General features: G+C 44.8%; 1 protein-coding gene across 7 annotated transcripts in view; it reads right to left on the reverse strand.

The window, feature by feature from the left end:
- Nucleotides 1-25,604, reverse strand: part of TEAD1 (TEA domain transcription factor 1) — a 259,738-nt gene that overhangs the window by 155,532 nt on the left and 78,602 nt on the right. For all 7 annotated transcript variants that reach the window (XM_053899973.1, XM_019456361.2, XM_019456359.2 and 4 more), the window contains one exon: nt 18,284-18,539. In XM_053899973.1, the coding sequence (XP_053755948.1) occupies nt 18,284-18,440 (157 nt within the window). In that variant the 5' untranslated portion in view covers nt 18,441-18,539. The remainder of the gene's footprint in view (nt 1-18,283; nt 18,540-25,604) is intronic.

Below are 25,604 nucleotides of genomic sequence, written 5' to 3' on the forward strand. Positions count from 1 at the left end.
CGCTCCATCACCCAGGATCAGAATTAATTGCTAGGTTCACCTGCTTTCTCAGCATTGTCCTCTCAATTCCATCTTTGCTACTGTAAAAGTAGCAAGAAAAGTAGGAAGGAAATTACCACAATGGTAGCTAACATTTATTGACCATTTTCAATGGGCCACGTAGGATGCTAAGTATATACATTTACCAACCAGCTTTATTGAGATATAATGTATATATCATATAACTCACTGATTTAAAGTGTACAACTCAATGATTTTTAGTGTATTCAGAGTATGTATGTATGTAGACTATCTGTGTGTGTATATATGTATGCGTATATATACACATGCACATGCATATATAACATATATTAATATATGTAATATATAATACATATTAATCATCCCAGAAAGAAACCCCATATTCATTAACAGTAATTGCCCAATTTCTTTCAAATCCTCCAGGCCTAAGTAACGACTAATCTATTTCCTATCTTTAAAGACTGGCCTATTCTGAGTATTACACACAACTGGAATCATACAATATATAGTCTTGTAACTGCACTCTGTCACTCAGCATAATGTTTTCAAGAGTTGTTCATGTTGTAGTATGTACTGGCAATTCATGCCTTCTTATCACCAAATTATAATCCATTGATTGGATATATCACATTTTATTCATGCCCATATTTATTTATGTCCATCCACTGATGGACCTTTGGGGTCCTTCCACTGTTGAGACTATTATGAATAATGCTGCTATAAATATTCATTCACAAGTTTTTATAGGGATATCTGCTTTCATTTCTCTTAGTTTTATACCTATGTGTAAAATTGCTGGGTCTTCTGATAATGCTATGTCGAACCTTTTGAGTATCTGTTAGACTGTTCTCCAGAGTGGCTGTGCCATTTTATATTCCCACTAATAATACATAAGGATTCCCACTTCTCCACATCCATGGCAATACTTGTTATCAGTCTTTTTGATTATAGCCATCCTAGTGGATATGAAGTGGTATCTCACCATGGTTTTAATTTGCATTTCCAAGATGCCAAATGATGCTGAGCATCTTTACAATGTGCTATTGGCGACCTGTATATTTTCTCAAAAGAAATGCTTATTCAGGTTCTTTGTCTACATTTTAATTGGATTACTTACGTTCTTTATCAGAGTTGCAAGAGTTCTTTCTATATTCTACATACAAGTCCCATATTAGATTTATGGCTTAAAAATATTTTTCTCCTATTCTCCAGGTTGTTATTTTATTTTCCTGATGGTATCCTTTGAAGCACAAAAGTTTGTAATTTTGATGAAGTATCAATTTATTTTTACTTTTATTACTCATGCTTTCGGTGTCATATTCAAGAAGGCTTTACCTAACCCCAGATCATAGAAAGACTTATTCCTATATTTTCTTCTAGGGTCTTATAGTTTTAGCTTTTAAATTTACGTCTAGTATCTATTTTTAGTTAGTTATGGTGTAGGTTGTGGAGAAAGGGTTCAAATTCATTCCTGACATGTGGATACCCAGTAGTCCCAGCACCATTTATCGAAAAACCTATTGCTCCCCTCTTTGAATTAGCTTGGCACATTTGTTGACAATCAATTGACCATAAATATGCAGGATTTTGTTTCTGGACTCTTGTTTCTATTCCCAAGATACATGTCTAACTTTATACAAGTACCACACCATCTTGATTCAGACTGTATCTTTGTAGTAAGTTGTGAAATCAGGAAGCATGAGTCCTCCAACTCTGTTCTTCTTCTCCAAGTTATGTCCTGGCTATTCTGAATCCCCTTAATCTCCATATGACTTTTAGGATCAGCTTGTCAATTTCTACTAAGAAGTCCACTGGAGTTTTAATAGGGATTACATTGAATCTGTAGATCAATTTGGGGATGACGGCTGTAACACTATTAACTCTTCTGATCTGTGAATACAGAATGTCTTTTGATTTATTTCAGGTCTTTTACAATGTCTTTCAACAATGTTTTGTAGTTTGGGGAGTAAAAGTGGCACACGTGTCTATTTTAATTTATTCATGAGTTATGTTATCCTTTTTATAATGCTGTAAACAGAACTACTTTCTTAATTTCATTTTTAGACTGTTCATTACAAATGTACAGAAATATAATTACCTTGGTGTATTGATCTCATATCTTGCAACCTTACCAAATCCTTTATTAGCTTTAATAATTTTTTTTATATAAAAGATCAGAAAGAGATAATCTTACTTCTTCCTTTTTTAATACAGATGCCTTTTGTTTCATTTTCTTGACTAATTGCCCTGGCTAGAACCTCTAACACAACGTTGAATAGAAGGAGTGAAAGCAAACATCCTTGTCTTATTCCTGATCTTAGGAGGAAAGCATTCAGTGTTTTACTATTAAGTAAACATCATATTACTATGATGCTGGCTGTAGATTTTTTACCAATGCCCCGTATCAGGGACGAAGTTCTCTTCTGAGGCTAGTATGGTAGGCACATAGGAGTTTGTTTCTATCAAGATGAGGTGTGGATTTTGTCAAATGCCTTTTCTCCATCTATTGAGATGATCATGTGATTTTTGTTCTTTATTCTATTGATAAAGTATATTACGTTAAATTCCGATTTTAAACTAACCTTGCATTCCTGGGGTAAATCCACTTAGTCATGGTGAGTAATTCTTTTTATATGTTGCAGGATTTAGTCTATGAGCATTTTGTTGAGAACTTTTATATCTGTATTCATAAGAGGTTTTGGTCGATAGTTTTCTTGTTATGTCTTTGCCTGATTTTGTGGTCAAGATAATACTTCTCTCTAAGAATGAGTTGGGCATGTGAAGCATTTTACCACATTATCTCATTTAACCCTCATATCAACCTTGTAAGATAGGTGCTAATATTAGCCCCATTTATCAGATGAGGAAATGGAGGTTCAAGAATACTAACATATCCATGGTTACACATCGGCAGAGCCAGGACTTAAGCCCAGAGAGCCCCCACTCCTGACTCCATGCCCTTAACAACTACGATGAACTTACTTCTATGGGCTGACAAACCCCCATATAAATCAGCCACTAACAAGATTAGTGGTAGGTTAAATCTACGCTAACCAGATTTTGTGACCTGGTCACAAAGGTCTGGTAACCTGCCCTAACTGAAATTAACAACCTTCTAAACTCCACAGCAGTAGCTTGCTTAGTTCACTGTTTCACTCAAATGAATCTTTGAGGATCAACAATGTCATCTTAGGATAATCTGTGGAAGTCACATTCAGACAGGTTAAACCAAATCCACAGTCAACCTGAAAAGAGTAAGGCACACACATATGTATGCATAGACACCACTTAGGACATGTCAAATAAGCTTACAAACATACTGTAGCAGGTATGTCCAAAGGGGAAAAATTGTCAAAGACTAGCTTTCTAGGAATATGTTTTACTATAGTTATAAAAATCAAATCAGGATGGGAGGAAGGTGGGTTCAGTCACCACAATAGCCAAATCAGGCTCAGCCATCCTTTCTAGCCACTGAATATCCTATATGGGCAGAATCATGGTGATATGGGCACAAAATTGTAAACTAAGAAAAGGTATTCCCATTCTCATTGACCCAGGCACAGGGTCAATGTGGTCAGAACAGAAAAACACAGACATGGGGATGGGGTGCTATGGGTTCCACCATAAATTCTGCTTTACCAGGAGGTTACCTCAAAATAAGGTATCCTAATGGAAAGCCCTCTGGGCTCTGTGCCCCAGTGTCTCATCCATGAAATTCTAACTGTTGCCTTCATTATTTCATTAGAATGTTGCACATGTGATAACAATGCAGGGAAAAAATGCCTGCTAGAGATGGAAAGGTGGAATTATTATTACCAACAATTTTTACCAATCCACACATTTTTTGAGGGCCTTGTGTGTGCCAGGCACTATGCTAACTGCTAAAGATGCAGACGTGCTGATGACACTGCCCTGCCCCCCGAGGACATGGAGACACAAACACTGTAAAAACAACTGCGCCTGAAAGGCTCTGACAGTTAAATAACTTAATTAAAAAAAAAAAAAAGTGTACGCACGCACACACGCACACACGTGCGCGCGCGCGCACACACACACACACACACACACACACACAAAGGAGCAACTATCTCTGCTTGTGGAGTTTAAGGAAGGGTTCGGAGAAAAGGAGAGTATTTTGTACAGGGTCTTAAAGAACCTGTAGGAGTTTGCCAGCCAGATAATAGGATAAAGAGGATCCCAGACACCAGGAAAGCACATTCTCCCCTTTTCGTTGTTTACTTGGAACCAAAACTCTCTCCCAAACCAGGCAGGCAGCAGTTTAGGGACACGGAGTCCAGAGGACCTCAGGTTACAGTTCTGTCAAGCCTCAGAGGCAGCAGACAAGTGGCGGTTGAGACTCCGGTGCTGGCGTCAGACCGATAGGGGCTCATACCTCCGATCCAGGAGTTACGAGTTGCATGACCCTGAGCCATTTACTTAACCTTTCCGGGCCTTTGTGTCCTCATCCGTGACACGGCAATGATAATAGTAGCTATTCATAAGAGCTGTCGTGAGGCTTAGGTGAGTTGATGTTAAGCGTCTAGAATAGTACCTGGCACACAGCAAGCCCTGGCTAGATGTTCATCATCGTTATTGTGAATCCCTGTTGTAATGCCTGCCCCGGTCAGCCCAGGCCTCACTCAGATCCGTCCATCTCAAAAGTGCCCTACCCCAGTGCACGCAGTCATCCCACCTGGCAAATCCCTTCACCTAACAACTGTTTGCGGTTGCTGTCTCAGGACACACAAGGCACTGAGAGAATGCTTCCTAATACACGTGGCTTTCGATCCAAGTAACCCAAATAGCATCTTCCATAAGCAGGATCGTATCGCCACTGCATTCTGTGTGTTGCTGTGATACAGCAAATACAAAGGCACATCGAAGTACAGAGACTGCAGAAACAGTTGAATAAACATGCAATCCGATACCTCACATCTGGCCATGTCATCAGCCCCAATACCTTACTCACCATCAAATAGGGTTAAAGCTGTGGCTACTTTATAGGTACAAATGTCTTTATCGAGACATTAACGTGCGCCGAACCTCTCTCAATAAAAGCAGCCATAAACAACAATCTCTTCTAAGCTGTCACGGAAGCTACTGTGTTTGTAATAGAACCATTCATCTGAGAGACAGTTGCCAAAGCCTGTCTCAACACAATGGCAAGCTAGTCACAGAGCCAAGGCAGATCCAGGGAAGAGGGCAGACACAGAGTAATTGGGACCTTTTCTAAATGGCTGGGGGGGAGGAAAAAAAAAAACCCTCAGCTTATTAACATATGTTAAATATTACCCCAGATGCTGCAAAGCATTTCCTCCATAGCATTCTCTTATAAGGTAGCCTAAAAGTTCCTCTGGCCTTTGCAAAAGGAACAATGTCTATGGAAATTTTCAGCTAATGACCAATTTCATTGCCTGTGATGAAAAGGCTGTAATGCTATTAAAAAAAAATTTTTTTTTAAATAAATTGAATGTCGTGGGCAGCACGTTTCAACGTCACACCTTTCAGACTGTGCTCTGAAAAGCTAAGAAAGAGGGGACTACAATGATACAGAAAGAGGCTTGAAAGAAATAATATCCTTACAGGCTTTGAAGAGTGAATTTGATTTTATTATTTACCTGGATTTGAAGCATTTGAGAGAAGGGAAGGTGGGCAGACAGAATAATCTGCAGTTTATGCACAAAAGGTAAATATCAAGCAAATGAAACCTACCTGTTATTAATTCAAATGATTACATCAAATGAGAATGTATACTACACCATAGTCTCGAGAGCATTTTCATACTCTAAAAGTCACCTAGCTCTGCCAAAAGGCAATGCAAACACAAGACTATTTGCTAGGAATCTGTTACAAAAAATAACACGATCATAAAAAAAAAAAAACATTAAAAAAATTTTTTTAGCAGTTTTATTTACTTTTTGAGAGAGAGAGAGAGAGAGAGAGAACATGAACAGGAGAGGGGCAGAGAGAGAGGGAAAGAGAGAATTAAGCAGGCTCCGCGGTGTCAGTGTAGAGCCCGATGTGGGGCTTGATCTCACAAACTGTGAAATCATGACCTGAGCCGAAATCAAGAGTCAGACGCTTAACCGAACGAGCCACCCAGGCACCCTTTAAAAAAAAAAAAAAAAAAAACTTTTTTAAAGAGAGGCCCCCTCCCAGCCCTCCAAAATAAAACATGTCCGCTACTCCTGTCAAGTTTGAGTTAAATGATAAGCACTGGTGCGGCAGGGGTTATGGTGTGTTAACTCCCATTAATATTGTTGTGTCCCTTTGCTGTGAGCGTGCAGACATTAGAAGAATGGATTCGAATGCTTTTCTCTACCTCTCCCATAGCCATTTTACCATAATAGACGAATGTCAGAATAATTCCACTGTTGGTCTGGACAGCTGACTGACAGATCCAACTGGCCAGGGCACCTGTTGAACTCCCGGACCGATGTCCTGAAGTCTATAATAAGAACACTCTGTCCTGCTTCCTGCCCCAGCACCACCACTCTCTGACCACCTGTCCCTCAAGACTGTTGCCCTGAAGAGTTCAGTGGCACCAGCTTCCCTTCCACTCACCAAGACCCTGCAAAGCCCACCCCACCCCCCACACCTCCAACCAAATCCCTAGTGAACGTCACACCAAAGTGGACCTAGGCAATATGGTTTGCTTCTAATTCTTGGTACTTTCCACATTTTCCTTTAATGAGTATTCCTTACTCAGAACCAGAGGGACAAAATAAACTTGATATAATTATTTTTTCCTCCAATTCCAAAAGCAACATATGTTCGCTATTAAAGAAACTCCATTAATACTGCAATATATAGGGGAAAAGGAGTAAGTCTCCTATAATCCAACCCCTGTGGCAACCACTATTCCTATGTTGTAAATTCCTGCAGATTATTTCTACGATCCTGACCACGTGATACATTTATGTATTTAAATTTACAGAGTTGAACATTCTCTAAGACGGCACCTTTACTAAAGAGATCAGCAGAACACAACCATAATAATAATTATTGAAATGACCACTGTACGTCCTATCAGTGGAGAGGGATACAAATAAGTAATGATAGTAAGAACTTAGAGACAAGCTCCCAAGTGACAGGCAAGGCCACAGCCACGGGAGCGTGGAGCTAAAGCTCTAGAAGTCAGTGTGGGAAGAACAAAAAGACTTGTAATCCACGGTTGTGCCTACAACACCCAAATGCGTCCAAGCCCTCTCCCCCTGGAGGCTGTACAGGGCCACTTGTCTGGGGCTGCCCAGCCTCTGCGGTGCAACAGGCTCCCAGTGGTCTCCCGCACTGTATGTGACTCTGACCTGGACAAGTTTGCCCCAATCTCCCCTCTCCGACCCCTTCTTTGGCAGAAACCCTGAAGGGGGAGGGGGGAGTTCAACCCTCCCTTAACGAAACACCCCTCTACCTAGGACAGGGAAGCTTAATCCTGTGTGACAACTCCAAAACATTCCTACCTACCTTTCCAACAGGCCCTAAGGGGGCTTAACCTCACAAAAGTACTCTTTTTAGGATTCAGTTCAAAGCACTTTCTCATCTGCAATTGGATTTCTCTCAGCATTGTTGAGAGGCAGGGAGAGATATGTGGATTTCCTCATCCCATTCTACAGATGATAGTGACAAAGTACAGAAAGCTAATACAGCTGTCCAAAGACACATCACAAATAGGAATAGTATGGGAACGGCCAGAGAAGTTGGGAGGAAGGAAGTAGGAACTGTTAGCATCTTCTTGTGACCCTAAATGTTCCTTCTACCCCACCACTCTGCCACCTGCTTTTTACTATGTCCATACCATGTATTCACTTATACCTAACTCATTCCATTCACATCCATGGGGTCATGTCCTCAAAGAATTTCTCCCAATATCTGGTTACTCTGGCACATTTATTTACAAATTCACACTTCACTACTATGCACTTCAACATTAAAGTGATTAATGAACCCAGTGCTGATGAGGTTCCCCATGTTTTACTTCCTCTTCATCAATGGTCATCACCCACGCTCGTATCAGTTGACCACATTCATGGCCACACCTCGAAACTCATCCCTCGAAATCTCTCCACCTCTAATCTCAGATGCTGCCTCTCCCATGCGTGACCACAGCCTCCTACCCTGCCTCTTCTCCTAATTAACAGAGGCTCTGGGCAGTACATGCCATGACGTAGCCCCTCCAGCTTCCCCTTGTCCCTTTCTTTCCCAACCTAGGCTGGTACAACCATGTGATCACCAGCACCTTGGTGTCTCAGGTCCCAACTTTGACAACTGTCAAAATATGGATGAACCAATAATCCTCTGGTGAAAAAAAAATACATGTATCACAAAATCACGCCAGTGGGCTTCCCAAAAAGTACTGCTCTCTACCTATACATGAATTAACTCAAAATTGATTATAAGCTTAAATATAAAATATAAAACTATACACCTTTTTGAACAAAACATCGGAGAAAATCTTCAGGATCTAGGGCTAGGCAATGAGTCCTTAGACTGGCCATCAGAAGTATAATCCATAAAAGGGAAAATTAATAAATTGGATCTCATCAAAATTAAAAACTTTTAATGTGGGATCCCATGTGAAGAAAATGAAAAGAAAAGCAACAGACAAGGAGCCAATATTTGCAAACCACATATGCAACAAAGGAGTCGTATTTAGAATAAACTCCCTAAACTCAACAGTAAAAATATAAAGAATCCAATTAGAAAATGGACAAAGGACATGAGCAGACATTTCACTGAAGAGAATATACAGATGGCTAATAAGCACATGAAAAGATGCTCTACATCATTAGTCACTAGGGAAATGCAAATTACAACCCACATGAGATACGACCACATACCTCTCAGAATGGCTAAAATAAACAAGGGACAACATCAAATGCTGGTGAGGATGCAGACAACCTAGATCGCAGGGGAAAACGTGAAGCTGCTCTGGAAAACAGGGGACCGGTTAAAAACAACAACAACAACAACAAAAAAAAAAAAAAAAAAAAACAAACCCAGAAAGTCCCAACTACCACTGCTGGCCATTTTATCCCGCAGAAATGAAAACTCACGTTCACACAAAAACCTGTGTATATCAACGGCCATAGGAGCTTTATCTGTAATAACCAGAAACTAGAATCAGTCCAGATGCCCTTAAACAGACATCCCACGGAAAACACTCAACAATAAGAAGGAACAAGCCATTGATAACACGCCAACAACGGGGATGAATCTCCAGGGAATGATACGGCATGGAAAAAACGAACGCAAAAGGTTCCATACAGTATGATCCCATTATATAACAGGTTGGAAATGGCAACATTTTAGAAACAGATCGATTAAAGGTTGTCAGGAGTTAAAGCCGGGGGAGGCAGGACAGAGCTGGGTGTGGTCATAAAAGGGCAAGTCCAGGGATCCTAGCGGCACTGGGACTGTTCTGCACCCTCACTATGGTGGTGGACACACCAGTCGACACTGGTGATAACACTGTACAGAACTTCATGCACACACACACACACACAAGTACAAGCAAGAATGGGGAAATCTGAGTAAAATCACTGGTGGGTTATCTATCAACATGAACATTCTGGTTGGGACAGGATGTAACAGTTTTTGCTAAATGTAACCATTGGGGGGAAATGGACAACTCGTACAGGGAATCACTGTGTATTTCCTACAATGGCACGTGAATCTACTTATCTCAATACAGACTTCAATTAAAAAAAGGAAATAAACAGGATGCCTGGGTGGCTCAGCTGGTTAAGCATCCGACTTCGGCTAAGGTCATGATCTCATGGTTTGTGGATTTGAGCCCCGTGTCAGTGCAGAGCCTGCTTGGGATGCTCTCTCCCTCTCTCTCTGCTCCTCCCTGACTTGCACTCTCTCTCTCTCTCTCTCTCTCTCTCTCTCTCTCTCTCTCTCTCTCTCTCAATAAATAAATAAATGAACTTTAAAAAGAAAAGAAGGCTCTCCAGGTTCTCTCAGGGCCTCCTGCCAGTGCTGGGCAATACCTTCGCTCACCTCAGCATCTCTACTAAGCCTGATCTACTTTTCCAAAGCCCGCAACCCGCCTCGGCCCACATGGCCTTACTCCCCTCATCGGTAGACCCGATCATTAGGCCCTCCCCAGACCCTCCGCCCATCTGGTCCTGGCATTGTGCCTCAGAGTAAAAGAAGCCCTACCCCCTCTTAAAGTCACTTCTGGGTTCTGTGTCACCAAATATATCCTCACCTCATCAATTTCTGTCCCCTGCTAACCACTCTCCCCTGTCCTAAGGGAAGTCTTCCTTTAACTACTCACGTCCTTCAAGATACCATCTCATGGCTGCTCCTGTGTGTGGCCAGATCTCTCCAAAGACTAGGCCATGGTCGTGTTCTGTCTCGGTACAGAGGAAACATAATCTGACTAACGTAGTTTACTTCCTGTACCCAAACCTTGTAAGGACTGTTTCAAATGTCAGTCTCATTCTCTGCTCATTTCTTTTTTTTTTTCCCCCACTCTAAAAATGTGCTCCTGTCCTCCTGGACCCAGGCTGTAGCCTCCTAGCCCTATGGCTCTCAACCTGGCTGATCACCCAAATTTCCCAGGGAGCTTTAAAAAATATAGATTCCCAGACCATTTTCCTAGGGGTTCTCATTTGATTGGTTTGAGTTAGTTTTTGTTCCTTTTCTTTTTCTTAAAGGCTTAAAAAAGCTTCTCAAGTGCTTCTGCTGATGACGGTCAGGCTGGGGAACTACCAATGTGTCTCTCTTTTTCTCAAAAAGACACTTCTCTTTATTGTCCCACTGCAACAGGTACCTCATTTAAAAATTGTGCCAGCTTCACTGTGACCCACTGGGAGTGCCTAAGGGACCACTTCTCTGATGGCGAGCCCCCAGCCAGCCTTGGTGGCTGCCCAGGGCCTTGAGCTCTTGACAGAACTCATCTCCTCCTTCCTCTCCTGTCTACAAACCTGCTTCTCCAGTCTCCACTCCCCACTTCATCCTCCGGGCCCCCGAAAGCGGAACCCTGACATCACTCAACCCCACCTTCTCTTTCACAAATCCCACTGGGTTGGCCGGTCCTGTTGGTTCCACATCTGGAACTTCTCTGCCCACACTGCTGGTACCTGCTTCAGGCCTCTTCCTCTCCCACTGGGCTCCTGCAATAGTCATCTATCTTGCCTACACGCCTGCAGAGCCAGCTTCGTAAAACACCGGCTGAGTCACGTCATCTCTCCGGGAAAAATGTAATGGCTTCCCTTTGTCCTCAGAATGACCACCAGACACCACGCTGTGGCCTTCACGGTCCTCCATGATGCAGAGGCAGCCCAGGCCCGCCTGCCACCACCCTCCCACATACACCCTCATTTCTAAGAGCACCAGAGGGATGCCCTCGCAGGACTCTGTGCCTTTCTCACACGGTCTGCTTAGATCTGTTCGCCTTTCCCTTCTCCGTCTCTTGCCACAGCAGCAAGTCTGAGCCTAGGCGCGACATCACCTGAAGTTTTGTGCAGTGATCCTGTAACTTCACCCAACTATGCATCTCCCTGGGGAGAAGAACCACAACTTTCTATGGTTTTCAAAGGGGTCCAAAATCCAAAGTAAGCGAAAAACACACACTACGTGGCCTTCTCCCATTCAAAGTTAGCTCAGATAAGTCTGCCTCTCTGCCTCTGCCTCCTTCATTCTTCTGCATTTTCTAACAGAGGTGTGTGCATTCCCCAGTCACAATCACTTCCCACTGCCCTACCACTAAGCTGTGTATATCTCTAGTAGGGCATACACTTCCCTCCAGATCAATATGTACAGCTGACCCTTGAACAACACAGGGGTTAGGGGCGCCGACCCCCTAAGAGTCAAAAATCCTACAGAGTCAAAAGTTTAACTTTTGACTCCCCAAAAACTTAACTATTAAAGAGCCTACTGATGGCCAGAAGCCTTACCAATAATAGAAATGGTCGATGAACACCTATTTCATATGTTGTGTGTAGTATATGCTGCAGTCTTGTAATAAAGTAATCTAGAGTAAAGAAAATTATTTTGGGGGCACCTGGGTGGCTCAGTTGGTTAAGTGTCCAACTTTTGACATTGGCTCAGGTCATGATCTCATGGTAGTGGGTTCGAGCCCCGTGTCAGGCTCTACATCAAGTGTGGAGCCTGCTTGGGATTCTCTCTCTCCCACTCTGCCCCTCCCACCCTCTCAAAATAAGGAAATATTTTTTAAACACAAACTTATTTTTAAAATCATAAGGGAGAGAACATACACTTACAATACTGTACCACATTTATCTTAAAAAGCCTGTATAGAGTGGGTCTGCACAGTTCAAGCCCTTGTTGCTCAAGGATCAACTATTAATTGTATAAAGTGGCTTGCTTTCAGATGTCAGCTCCACTACTTATCTACTACGTGACCTTGAGCAATCGATTTGACCTTGGGCCTCAACTTCCTCAGCTGTCAAGTACCTGTATCGTTGGGTTGTCGTGAGGAATAAACAAGACAACACGTTCTCCAACAAAAAGAGTGTCTAGGGATGCCTGGGTGGCTCCATCAGTTAAATGTCTGACTTCAGCTCAGGTCATGATCTCAGGATTCGTGAACTCGAGCCTCGCATCGGGCTCTGTGCTGACAGCTCGGAGCCTGGAGCCTGCTTCGGATTCCGTGTCTCCCTCTCTCTTTGCCCCTCTCGTGCTCATGCTGTGTGTCTCTCTCTCAATAATAAATAAGCATTAAAAAAAATTTTTTTTTTAAAAAAACAAAAAAACTTCCCAGCCAAAACGCTGATGACGCTGGCTTTGCTTTTCTCACAGGAACCAAAGTCTTTCAAAATCCTCTACTACTCACGTGTTCTGAGGAGTCCAGAATTAACCCTCATTCTACCACTGGGCCCACCTGGGCAGAAATCCTTCCTACCTCTTGCATTAGCATTCGCCAGCACCTAGCAAAAACCAGGATTTCTTCTTCCTCATCTAGGAAGACCGTTAAATATACAAACACTTTTCTCTCTCTTATTTTTCCCCCCTGCATTCTCTTCTCCCTTTCTTTCTAGCCAGTACCTCTACCAACAGAGGCCCCTCTGGCCTCAGGATTACTCACCAACCTTTCTCTGTTTTCAATGATAATTCAGGTATGCATGTATTGGACAAACATCACTGATAGCTTCTATGTCTGACAAGGCAGTCAGGGTGGGGTCCTTGCCTTACGGGGCTTCTAGTCTGTTCTCAGGGCACAGTTCTTTGTGCTTCCCATTTGTAGCCAACTCACTTGAAATAATACCCTGAATCACAGGTCAGACAGAAAGAGGAAATCAAAGATGCCACATGATGTCCAGGTGCAGAAAAACAACTTCACCTCAGGCCCCGAGCGTCACTTTTCCAAGTGGCCTGGAGATCCCACAGGGCTTGGATTTTATAGCCATTTCCACATCAAGGCCTCTGGGGCCTACAGGCACAGGCCACTTTCCTGGTCTTGAAAGGGGATGTTCCTGCATTTTCCCAACCAGTTCTCAAAACCAGGAGGACCACAGATTTTAGTCTCTGCCTAACCGACTAATGCTCACCCATTCTGACATCCCCTGCTGTCACCTCACTACAAGTGCCCCCCTCCCTTTTCTGTCAGTGCCTTTGTGAAGTAGGCAGGGGCCCCTTCCATGTCCACTGCTCCCCCAGCTGGCAGGGTTCAGCCTGAACAACTGGAGAGGACTGGCCCACAGGGGTCTTCCTTCTCACCCCCTCAAACTTCTGTTGTCCTCACAGTTTTTCTCTCCAGGACTAACCAGTAGGTCTGGCATCCCAGCAAGAAAGGGGCCATCCATGGAGCTGTCCCTAGGTGAGGACCCCCGAGACATTTGCTCATAAAAGGAGAAAACCATTGCCTAGCAATTGCTCTGTCCAGGCCGCCTGTAGGATCCCAGGGCACCAGAATCTTCCAGACAGCTTCCTGGCCACCATCATGGCCAGCCTTGTGATCTAGGATCCTCCCTCTGCGTTATTTGAGAAGCTTTCCTCCTGCCAGCATTGGGCCAGGTGCCCCGGACGTTGGTGGCCAAGAACAGGCTTCAAAAGGCTAAGTGGAAGGTGACCATCTTCAAAGGGTCCTCAGACTTCCCAGAAAGCTCTGGCACACAGCCCTGACCTCAGGTCAGTGTTTCCTGCACATGAACTTGTGATGGCTCTGTGAGGGCAGGGACCGTGTCTGTCTGGTTCACTGCTGTATCCCTGACAACCCCCAGCACCCGGCTGGATACAGGCGGCGCTCAATACTGATCTGTTGAATTAACACATAATGACCTCCACCAAGCAAGGAATGAAAGCACGTGAAGAGAGCCCAGGTCTGGGGGTCAGACAGACCTGGATTAGAAACCTTCTGGCTATACCATTTACACTAGTCATGTGCTTTCTCGTCGACACAGTGGGGATCAGAATATCCACCTCAAAATGTCATTGGGAGCGGTAGATGGAAAGCGTATGGAAAGCCTTTAGCCCAGCTCATGGCAGACAGCACTTTTCGTTTTCCGTTCACAAACACTTCCATAGCTCTCACCGGATGCCAGACACCGTCCAAACGTGGCAGGGGGAATCCCAGATCACAATTAGTTTGTTTAAATCTTGTAACAGTCCCCCAAAGTAGGATCTATTTAAATCCCTTTTGCGGTTGTGGAAACAAAGGCACCAGGAGGAAAAGCAACTTGCCCAAAGTCTGATATCTAGAAGAGGCAGGGCCAAGCCTCCTATCAATTCCAAAGTCCAAAAGTTTAAGTGCTGCTCTCTTCGGTCTCTAAAGCAATCAGTGGAGGAATGTTAGCTGCTGTCCCTACCCTGGTTTGATTATGGGAGATAATGGGACCACAGTGCTAGACTAGGGTTTTCAGCTGCAAAACAAACACATCTGGGTATCTCTGTGGTTCACGGCTTTGTTTTAAAAACTAATGGCCTGTTCCCGTGAAATCTAATCTCAGACCAGTTTGCTGATCAAAACCTTCTCTCCCATTGTGTCCTCTTGCTATCTCCTCTCCAACTATCTACCAGAAAAAGAGACACTCAGCTACGTAAAAACAGGAAACACACAGAGAGAGAGAGAGAGTGAGCCTGCAGAGAGGCCTCAATCTCCTAACTATCCCTAAGGACAGGTGCCCACACAGAGGGGCCCAAGGCAGAAAAGTAGTCTGTCCACGTGGAGGCCAATCACATCAAGTCTCAGCTTCCCCACAGACCCAGGCAGCAGAGGGAGAATCAAGCCATCTCTTCTAATGGCCCAAACCTCCTCATAAAGAAAGCTTTCCATTTTTCCCCTCTATAAGACTGCATTTGCCCTATTGCCGACCACGGAGGAAATGTCATTACCAAAATAAATCAGCGCTGCACTTGACCTTCCTTCTCAAATGGCTCAGTATTAGTGACATCACAATGCACTCTACAAATGCTCAGAAATATTGGAAAAACCCCCTCAAGTCAAAAACACTTGGTATTTCACTAAAAAGCATTAGATTATTTTGATTTTATTCCACGGAATCTAAAATGCTTTCAATGTTTTCATTTTCAAAATGCTCAAAAGAAAAAGAACGCTCTTAGGACCTTAGGACACTTCGACTCTGGGTCTAGTTTGTGCCTGGTTCATGTATGGTAAGATGCGGAACAAGCCAGAAGCCAGGGAACAGTACCTCTGGCCCCACACTGCTCAATGACACAATCCACAATCCCCGAGTGGCGGGGACCTCACTATGGAGGTTCCCACGTCAAACTTCTCTTACCCTCAAAGTCACAGGGGAATCATCAGCAGCTCTCCTGAGGGATGTCGTCTGCACCTCTCGAGTCCCTGCTAACTCCATGTGTCCCTTTCAAATTACCAGTCAGAGCACCACCCCTCCATGCTGGCCACCGAGAGGGGGTTGAGGGCATGGCTTCAAGACCACCGGAGCAAATGCATTTCCTGCCCCCCCCCCATCCGGACACGTGACCCCGCAGCCGTTGTAATTCCTAATGCTGCTTGCTCGAAAGACCTCCCCATTTTAAATCAGCTTGGTCGCTACTAACACAATAAGTCGGTGGAATGTTGGTTTAAGGAAAGAAAGAATCCATACATCAAGAACAAGTGCTCTCATACTGATCACTCTTACTGAGGTACAAAGTCCCGGCATCACCAAACGTACAAGTCTCGGGGACCCATAGACATCAATCACTTTAATTGACTCTTTTTCCTTTCCACAGGGGAGAAAACGGAGATTCAGGCAGAAGGCAAATCTGTCCGCGGGTGGTAAAGGACTCCAATCCAAAACTTCTTGGTTATTTTTCCATATTCAGCCCAGTGCCTCGGACACCCCATGACCACCAACAAGAGCACTTAACACACGGATTTCCACAAAAAAATTGTTTCTGTGATGGTGTTATAGGCAGACTGGTGAAATCTACCAATGCTGCTACCTAAAAAGTAAAACCAACAGAGAAGAAAACACAATCGGGAGTAGACAAAATTAACTTTTGCTCTGAATTAAGTTCTCGGCCGCAAACCTCATTCCTAAAGCACAAGCACCTTTCCAGTATCCTCTGTGAGAAGAGAAGGGTAGTAGTTCCTACCGACCAGGATGTGCGATACTCGGCCGATATTTTAGAGAACAACAATTTCTGGACTAACAAACTGGAGTTGTACAACGGAGAGCAGCCTGAAGCTGCCTTCACAACTAGTAATAAAATCAGCTTCAAAGGAGGCGGAAGGATTAAAGTACTTTCCTCTGCCTTTAAAATGGGGGGCGGGGGTGCATTTTTAGGTATGAAGACAAGACCCTGCAAGCATATCCCCAGGCTGAGGAAGGGTAGCCCAAGAAAGATACACACACACACACACACACAGAGAGAGAGCGAGAGAGAGAGAGAGAGAGAGAGAGAGAGAGAGAGAGAACAGACAGCCCTGAAACTTTCTACCCACAGCAGCTGATATGTTTCACCCTGAGTCCATTTCACCAATGGACACAAAGAAGCTTCTCTGGCTACAAAGGATCACAGGAGAGCATAAAACAAATGAAGGCTTGGGCTCTCTCCCCTGTGTGTGTGACACTGACAGGCTGGAGACTCCAAGGCTGCAGAAAGCAAAATTTCCCTTGTTTCCATTACATCATCCAAGTTGGAGAAGGGGAGGGCAGGGAACACAGCTGGTAGCAGCTGCACCACCATCTGCCTTCTCCTCAGCCGCGTGTGCTAGTTTGAGCAGCAGCCTCCTACGGCCCCAGATAGACGAGGCGCAGGATTAAAGGTACAACACCCTATTATGGAAGAGCTTTCAAATTATTTAGAAATAAATCACTTCCATGATAAGTTAACAACCTCAGGTAGGCTGCTGGGCCGGTTCTCTTGGAGGTTCGGCGATTTGATTGCGTCTCTTTAGACTCTTTAGCACAAGCTCTGTCAACTCAACGTGCCCAATTAGACAGGCAGAACGTGCAGGCAACCACCTGCCATCTGCTTCCCAAAAGGTGAGCAAGCACAGGTCTGCAGCTGGAAGCACTCAGAAAGGACCAGGGAACATTCAACCCCAGCACACAAGCCCCAGACTAGTGGATGGGTGCTTGCCGTGGCCCTTGGCACCCCAAGCCATTTGGTTAACCAGTCTTCCCTTCGCGGGCACTCCTGAAGTTTCCTTTAAAACGCACTGCTAAGCATCCCCTTGCGGAAGGGGAGGCTGGTGAGAGCCTGGGGGCTAACACCTTGTCTGGCCATTCAACTGCAAACTGGCAACACAGCGGTTAAGATTGTGGTCTGAAGGTCTGAGCAAGCCACATACATGTCTGACTGGCCTGTGCAGGGTTGTGCTTAAAAAACAAAAATGCCAGCTTGTAAAAATGAGTAGATTTCATATATCAACATCTATATTGCTAGCTCTTCCTGGGGGGAGGGAGTGTGGGGGGCGGGAATCAAGAGATCTGGTAGCACCAAGTCCCGTTTCCACGTGACACCAGTCAATTACCAGGAGCTAATACTCGGCAGGCTTCCATGAGACTGGCCACGTGCTCCTAAGAACTAGCCCCGACACATGGGGGTCTGTGCATGTCACTGTGACTATGCTCCAACCTGGACCTTGAGAGCTTTTGTTATAATGCTGCTGAGCATGTAGAAGGATAAGAAAACCCCAGAGAATGATTTCCCGACGGCCCTTTATGGACTCTTCTGGTTAGTTGAGATTTAGTCCCTTGATGGCCAACTAAAATCCACAAAGATCATCGAACCCAAGCCAGTGAATGGATCTCAGGACGAGGCTAGCGACAATCGTCCCTTATTACAAAAGCACATCGTAGCATTCCAGACCACTTACCATACATCTTGCCTTCGTCTGATAAGATGATTTTCCTCCTCCCACATGGCGGATAGATAGCCAAGGCTTCCTGAAAGCTCTGCTCAATGTCAGGGCTCCAGACCCCTTCCGCATCATTGTCAATCGGCTTATCTGCAGAGTCGCTCATCCTTTCCATGTTTTCGGCAGGGCTCTCACTGCCGCTCCAGCTGCTGGGCTCAATTTTGGCGGTTGGATTTTCCAAGCCGGAGCCTGGAGCCTTTTCAAGAAAATAAACCTAAGAGAGAAATGAAAAGACAGCATAAGGACGAGGTAATGACCAACATACTGCTCTCACTAGTTCTATTACCCGTTCTTCAGTCACTGGCTTTGCTCGAAAAATAGGTCCTAGCAGAGAATACGGAATCCAGGGGTCCAGGCGGCTTTTGTTCTTTATGGATCATGTTAAACACTCATACGCAAACGCGATGGCAGGCAGAAACTGGATAGTCTTCACAGATGTGAGAACAGTATTCACTCGGAGTTACAAGTTCACAGTGAATCCTGCAAAAGCCACTGACTGAATGCCTCCAATCTACCAGGAGCACTTTACTCAAGGATAATCCAATGTCCACGGCAAAACAAGTGGTTCAAAAGGAAATAAAGTAAAACAAAAGATGTCTGCCTCACTGTGGCAAGTGGCACGAGAACTCAAAAATGTCAAATCAGCCCAGTCAGTGTGTCACTGAGATCGCCAGAATGCAAGACGGTGGCAGGAGGGAGGAAGGAGGAGATTACTGTTATCCTAAATACTCATACCACTAAAACCAATGCCAACTGCCCTGAATCTGCTTCTGTACAGCATTTCTCTGCGGGGCTTTTGCCCTATACGCTCAGCTCACTTGGCCACTCTCAGCTTCTAGACTGTAACCCTGCAGCAGGGACCAAGACGCCCCTGCCCTCGCCTCCCCTGAGACCTCGACAAGTGGCCTGCGCATTTGCAGAAATGTTTTTACACCTACACGGGGCACTTCATCTGGCAGCCTGCTTGGAATTTCTGATCACATGAGAACCATAGGGAGTCTTTTCATTTATTCTTCTGTAGCACTGAAGATTACAGAAGCACCAGAAATTTTTCTCAAAGATTTATTCCCCTTAAATTATGCATGTAACCTATGGTCATAATGGGATAAGCTTTCCAAACAAATGTCAAACCGGCACAAACACCAATGTGCAAATGATCTAATCCAGTACCCCCTGCCGTCTGCACACTAACATATCGATATTCTTTTGTCGAAGAGGCATCAGATCATTAATTCAAAGGCTTCCCCAAAAGGGGAGAAGAAATGTGCCTGGTGATGGATCGAAGAAGGGAGGCACAGGACCGGAGCAGGGACAGCTCGGTGTGACCACCATCCCATCCACCTCCACACCTCAAGTCCACACGATATTACAACAGAGGCGGCCAGAAGGGCAGCAGATGCCGGCGGCCCCACCGGGCGCAGGGGACGTGTTCGGCGTTCCAGGGCAGTCCCCTGAGAGCAAGCAACCTGTCTTCTTTCCTTCTCGCTCCCAACTGCACCCCCTCTCACCTGCCCTCCCCCAGCTGCATAGATCAACAGATCCCAGGTGCAGAAACTCAGGGGCATGTGAACATGACACAATTAATGGTGTAACTGGTGGGTGTGTTTGGCTTCTTAGCCTGACAGCTTTTTGGATCTAGCAGCACCTGGATAAAAGAAACCCTCAGGTTGTCTGCCTTTAAATGCTGCCATTGACCCATCACTCAAGGAGCTTGTCAGCAAAATATTTACCATGTCTTACCAACACGTATGCATTAACACAGGACTTTAAAACCTGCCAAACGTTGAGGCATAAACTCTGCCACAAGAAAAGGTCTTGTGACTGACCTGCAGATGAACTCCATGATGTCTCCAGTGTGGGCTTTTCGAATTCTCAAATTATTATATTTTTTTTGGTTGGGATTTAGGAGTCTTACAAAACTCAGGCTGACCTGTACTACTCTACCCGACAGTCGCTTCCACCTCCAAAGCACTTTCTCGGAAGAAGTACGAGAATATGAGCAAACCTTTTGAGGTAGCGGCCAGCCCGCCTTCTCCTTCTCTACCTGACCCCAAAATAGAACAAAACAAAATGAATGGCACAAAAAAACACAGGCCAGTCCCTCTGGGCTCTGGGCAGCTCCCAGCAGTATGAATTCACTGCAGGGAGCCTCACTGTAGGATGAACAGGTGATGTGCCCAGCATGCAACCACGATGGTGGAGGGACAGAATCCAGGACAGTGAGGGCCTGCTGAGGGACCGGGGAGCGTGACTTACCTAAGGAGAACACCACCGTGTGAGTGAGAGCCACAGAGCCTCCAGGCCAAAATACAGCGGCACCCCCTGATCCTATGCTTGACATCTTCTCTAACTTCCATCAGCTGGTCACGCGGTTCTGCACTTGAACATCCCCAATGGCGAGGAACCCACTCCCTCCCCAATACCACTTCCTTTGTACTGGCGTGCTGAGATTCTTCCATCTGGGAGGCTAAAACCCAGTTAACTTCTACCTATTCATCCCCTGAGGGTCTATCCCTCAAGGGACAGAAATGGAGCAACCCTCCCCCCCACCAACAAACACCCATTGAGGTATGGCTGGAATAGCCCCCAGCCTCCTGATTACGTTCCAGACTAGGCATAATTCACATTGTCCCTCTGCCCAGCCCTCATAAATGCATCCCAGTTTGTCCACAGCCCTTCATAAATGACACTCAGATTCATAAACCTATGATTCATAAAACCTCCAAGCTCCCAAGTGCTGCTCCTGAATTTCCTCTCTTGTGCAACTGGCTTCGGAGCTAAAAACGGGAGTTTATATTTATTCCTATTAAATTCCATTATTTTTACCCTTAGGGCATGGCTCAAACCTGGTAAGATCTTTCTGAATCATAACCGTCAAGCTCAGTGTCCGTAGACATTGAACAACCTCTAAGAGTTGCCACATGGGAAGGGTGTAGACCCATTCTGTAGAAGTTCCAAAGAAGTTTCTGGCTCAACATATGGAAAATTTTCCAGCTAGTTGAACTGTTCCACAAGGAGGGAAGTGCCGTAAAGACAGGCAGCAGAGTCGGGCGGGCAACCCCTTCAAGTTACCTCTAAAGCTAAAACTCCCTAGTCCTTGGTTAGGGCATGCAACATTAGCTAGCATTAACTGATCCATCCACTTAGTCAATACAGGCAGCGCTCTAAATGCTCTCAGGTTTTTATTCATTTACTGCAAAGGGAAGAACGCTGTGTCCAGGCTCTTGCAATTTGGTCAACCGGAGCTCAGCAGGATGGAATTACCTACTCTGGACAAGGGCCAGGACATAGCCCCAGAAGCTACCACATACATAATCCACAGAGTTCTACAGGCCCTTGGTTTTACAACCCAATTGTAAGATGAGGCCCTGTCTGGGCAGAGAGTTTCCGATCACAAGACTGGGGCTGGCTGAGAAAAGCTCCCGTACTGGATACTGAAATAACCATCCTGGCATTCTATCCCTCAGGTCTCTTCCAGCCCAGCTCAAAATCCACCTCATCCTGGAAGCGTGTGTCCAGTGGCTCTGAGAGTGTCAGTCACACATTAGGAATATCCTAAGCATGTGTGGAATCGGTAAACTACCACGCAATCTACGTGGCCCCTGAATGTAGAGCAGCAAACGCCCGCTTATTACCAACAACAAGCTCTAGTCAAATGAGTTGAGCAGAGAGTATCTGTGCCAGAGCTTACATCCTCACCGGCTCATACATCCTTTGAGCAAGGGAGTCAACTTTCACTCAACTCAGGAAATGAAGAAAAGTCCAGGATCGGGGGCTGGAGAGGGAACACGTGGTATTAAGACTCAACCTGACCTGGCTTGTAAACCTGGCTCATCCACCAGCCACAACACCCAGACTAAATTAGTTCATCTCGTAGAAGCTCAGGGTTTAACCTACAAATGGACATAAATTTAAGTTCAATCCCAACACAGAAAAATCATGAAGGGGTAGAAGGACTCTACTCTCGCAGGACTGTTGTAGAGACTTAGGGGGATATATTGTGTACCATGTAGCCTCTGTGTGCCTCCGTTTCTGTCATTAACACTTTTCTAAAAGCTCATTTTGTTCCTAAAAGTCTCCTTGGCCACGCTATAATAAATGTTACCCAGGACCTAAATATTCCTGTTAACTGCCCCAACAGCTACACTCCCTAAATGGATCGTTCTTCCATAATTACCCACTGACACTTCAAGAAAGGTGATAGGATTACAGTGAAGTGATAGCATATATACAGTTAACCAATTCACATTTTAATCTAAAAGTCTGGGCAAAGAAAGGGGTGAGACAGTCAAATGCAGGTGCTTCTGACATTGACTCCATTCAAGGGACGTATTCACAAGGGTATGACCTAGGGCACAGTATTCTGTTGCTCCCTGTATCTTAATTTCTATGGGTCTCTCATAATGTAAGCACATCACCCACTTACAGGTGATTTAAGAGCTCTTAAATAAAGGGGTTAGTTTTAAATAACCCTCCTGATTAATGAAACGCCACTGAACATGAGGGTCACAAAAATCCATACAGCTTCTGTTAGGCAATGTCTCAGTACTCTACGAGGCAACCAGAAAAGGGATGGATTGGGCATTACGACTCTATCTCCACCTGAGTAACCCAGGAACACAGGGCACTCGTCAACCCCCATGTACATCAGTTTCCGTCATTAACACTGAAAGCCAACTAAGGCCAACACAACACTACCTTGTGTTCCCATCGACTCTACCTATAATAAAACTTGGTAAGTTGATTTGTTATTGCACCCCAGCGATACTCCAATCTCCTTGAGGGCAGGGACTTTTACGCTCATCACGGGATCCCCAGTGCTAGCACAGTATGTGGAATAATGCTCAATGAAAGAATGAACCAACAACCGGATGACGTGAACATTCTTTGACGTCAATATGAATGAACTTATCACCCAAGCTTTCCACAAGAAGGGTGAGAGCTTTGGTCCCTTTCCCATCCCTCACCCTGATCTGGTCAAGGTTCTAAGGAGAAGAGCCCCAGAGAAAATCACCCAATTACGAAGATGTAAGAGAACAGACTTAAGACAGGCACGGTTGAGATAGACGAGAGTTGACTGTCTAACCCAATTTATTAATTATTAATCACAATTACTGACAACCGACTGCCCTTCTGTGTTAAAGACACAAATATGGTTTGGGTCCTCTAGAAGGTAAACTCCTGCTTCGATGAACAAACATTATTTTGAGTGGAATGGAAATTTCTGAGATACAATATTTTACCCTGTCTCGTTCTCTTTTCTTCTGGCCCCTAGAGAAGATAGAACCAGACAATAGCAGCTATGAGAAAAGTCATAAGAGAGGCAAAGTGGCGAGGATGTGAAGGCCAGAAACCCAAGAGGTGGCCAAGGAAGAAATCTGAAGAAATGAAAAATGGTAACAAAGCAAATTTGAGTGAGCGGGTGAATGAAAAAGAAACAGTAAGGAGTGGCACTAAAAGGAATGCTAAGGAAGATTTCTATGAGCTCAGAAGAATGTGGACGTAGGCAAAGGTGAGAGCCATTTAAAGAAAGAGAATCACTCTTGGTCACTGTGATCTTAGTGACAGCCCAGATTTTCCTCACAAGAGAAAAGCTGCCCTCCAATAAAAGACTAGGAAAAAAAGATTCTTTACTTCCAAAGTGAACTGGTACCTCAAATCCAAATTCAACCTTCTCCCAATGAACCACGTTTCAAGCACAATGCCAGAAGCTCTGACCTGCAGTATCTTATTTCATCACTGCCCTACTCCTATCGGGTATTATCTCCACCTTATGAGGTCCAGAGACCTAACTAAGTTGACTAAAGTCCTATATTAATGAAAATCGGAATCCAGGAGTCATTTTGCCAGACACAGCGCACCTTCCCTGGGAATATGAGACTCAGCTACACCCTCACTAGACAGTGAGCTGGAGGCTGGATTTCCAAGGGAGAGAATGTAGGCAGTGCTGAAGGCTCAGCCCTGTCTCCAACTGACACCTGCAAGCACAGTCTAATTAATTCCTAATGAGTAGTGATGATACTGACTCACCTCCCCAGGTAGTTGGTAGGAATGTCAGGCACTCACGATGGTTCATCACTTTTGCATACGTAAGGTGGGACAAGTTACTAGTTTCCCATCATTTTAGACACTAGCCAAACCTGCCAACAAGTAGCCCGAGAAATGCAAGCGAAGCCTGACAGACTGGATTTTGGAGGCAACCTCCAGAGAAATGGAGCTGCAGAACGTTAAGTCCTTGTCTGAGCAGAACGTTCAGGAAATGACAACGCTAAGAACATAAAGCCATTAGCAGCCAGTGAGCCTTGGTGTCATAGACTCCAATTGCCGACAGATGCTAATTTCAGCAGGAAGGAGTGGATAATTACTCCTTCTCATTTGCAAACATCACTTCCATATCAACAGGATCCATCAACAAGCCAATGCCTCTTCACCAAGACCACGATGCTGAGCACCCCACGGGAGGACTTTAGCATTGCCCTCCTGAGTTTCTCTGATTAATTCTCCGGCTCCATCAGCCCCAAGTACCTGCCCAGGTGACAGTTCAAGAAAGGCTTCGATGGACTTCATGCCATGCAGCTCTGTATTACCAGCCTTTAGTGGCATCACCTTCCCCATCCCCTTAAGGAATCTGTTAGCCAGTGAGAACGGAAATTCTTTTTTTTTTTTCCAATATATGAAGTTTATTGTCAAACTGGTTTCCATACAACACCCAGTGCTCATCCCAAAAGGTGCCCTCCTCAATACCCATCACCCACCCTCCCCTCCCTCCCACCCCCCATCAACCCTCAGTTTGGAGAACAGAAATTCTTGCCTCTCCCTTTCTCCTCCCGCCACTACCAGTCAAACGAATCACTGCTCTGTTTCATCACAGGACACCTTCAAAAGGAACTAGGCCACAGACCTAAAGCCAAGCAGTCTATCCAATCTGACCATTCCAAAGTGAAAACCTGATATCAAGACAGTGCACTCATATGCAAGGCAGGAGCTGGATGGCATGGTCCACAGCCTGAGCCATGGGGCCCCAGGAGGTCGACTACTTAACACATTTCAAAGGCAGAAACAGAAGTTTCTTTCCTGCTTTAAGAGAAAAAAAAAAATGCCACAAGAGTTAGCTTTTAAGTAGCGCTCAGTGAGCATTCAAAAGGAAAATTCTTACCTTTCCCAGGGGTAACAGTCCAGGAAAACCCCAAAACTAACCCTTCAATTCCCGTAGGTCTGTAAAGCGAACATATATTTGAGGTGGACAGAGCAATCCCAGTGATTCTTTTTTTTTTTTAAT

Source organism: Panthera pardus, unplaced genomic scaffold, assembly GCF_024362965.1.
Source record: "Panthera pardus isolate Hobbes unplaced genomic scaffold, ASM2436296v1 HiC_scaffold_12, whole genome shotgun sequence".
Classification (NCBI taxonomy): domain Eukaryota; kingdom Metazoa; phylum Chordata; class Mammalia; order Carnivora; family Felidae; genus Panthera; species Panthera pardus.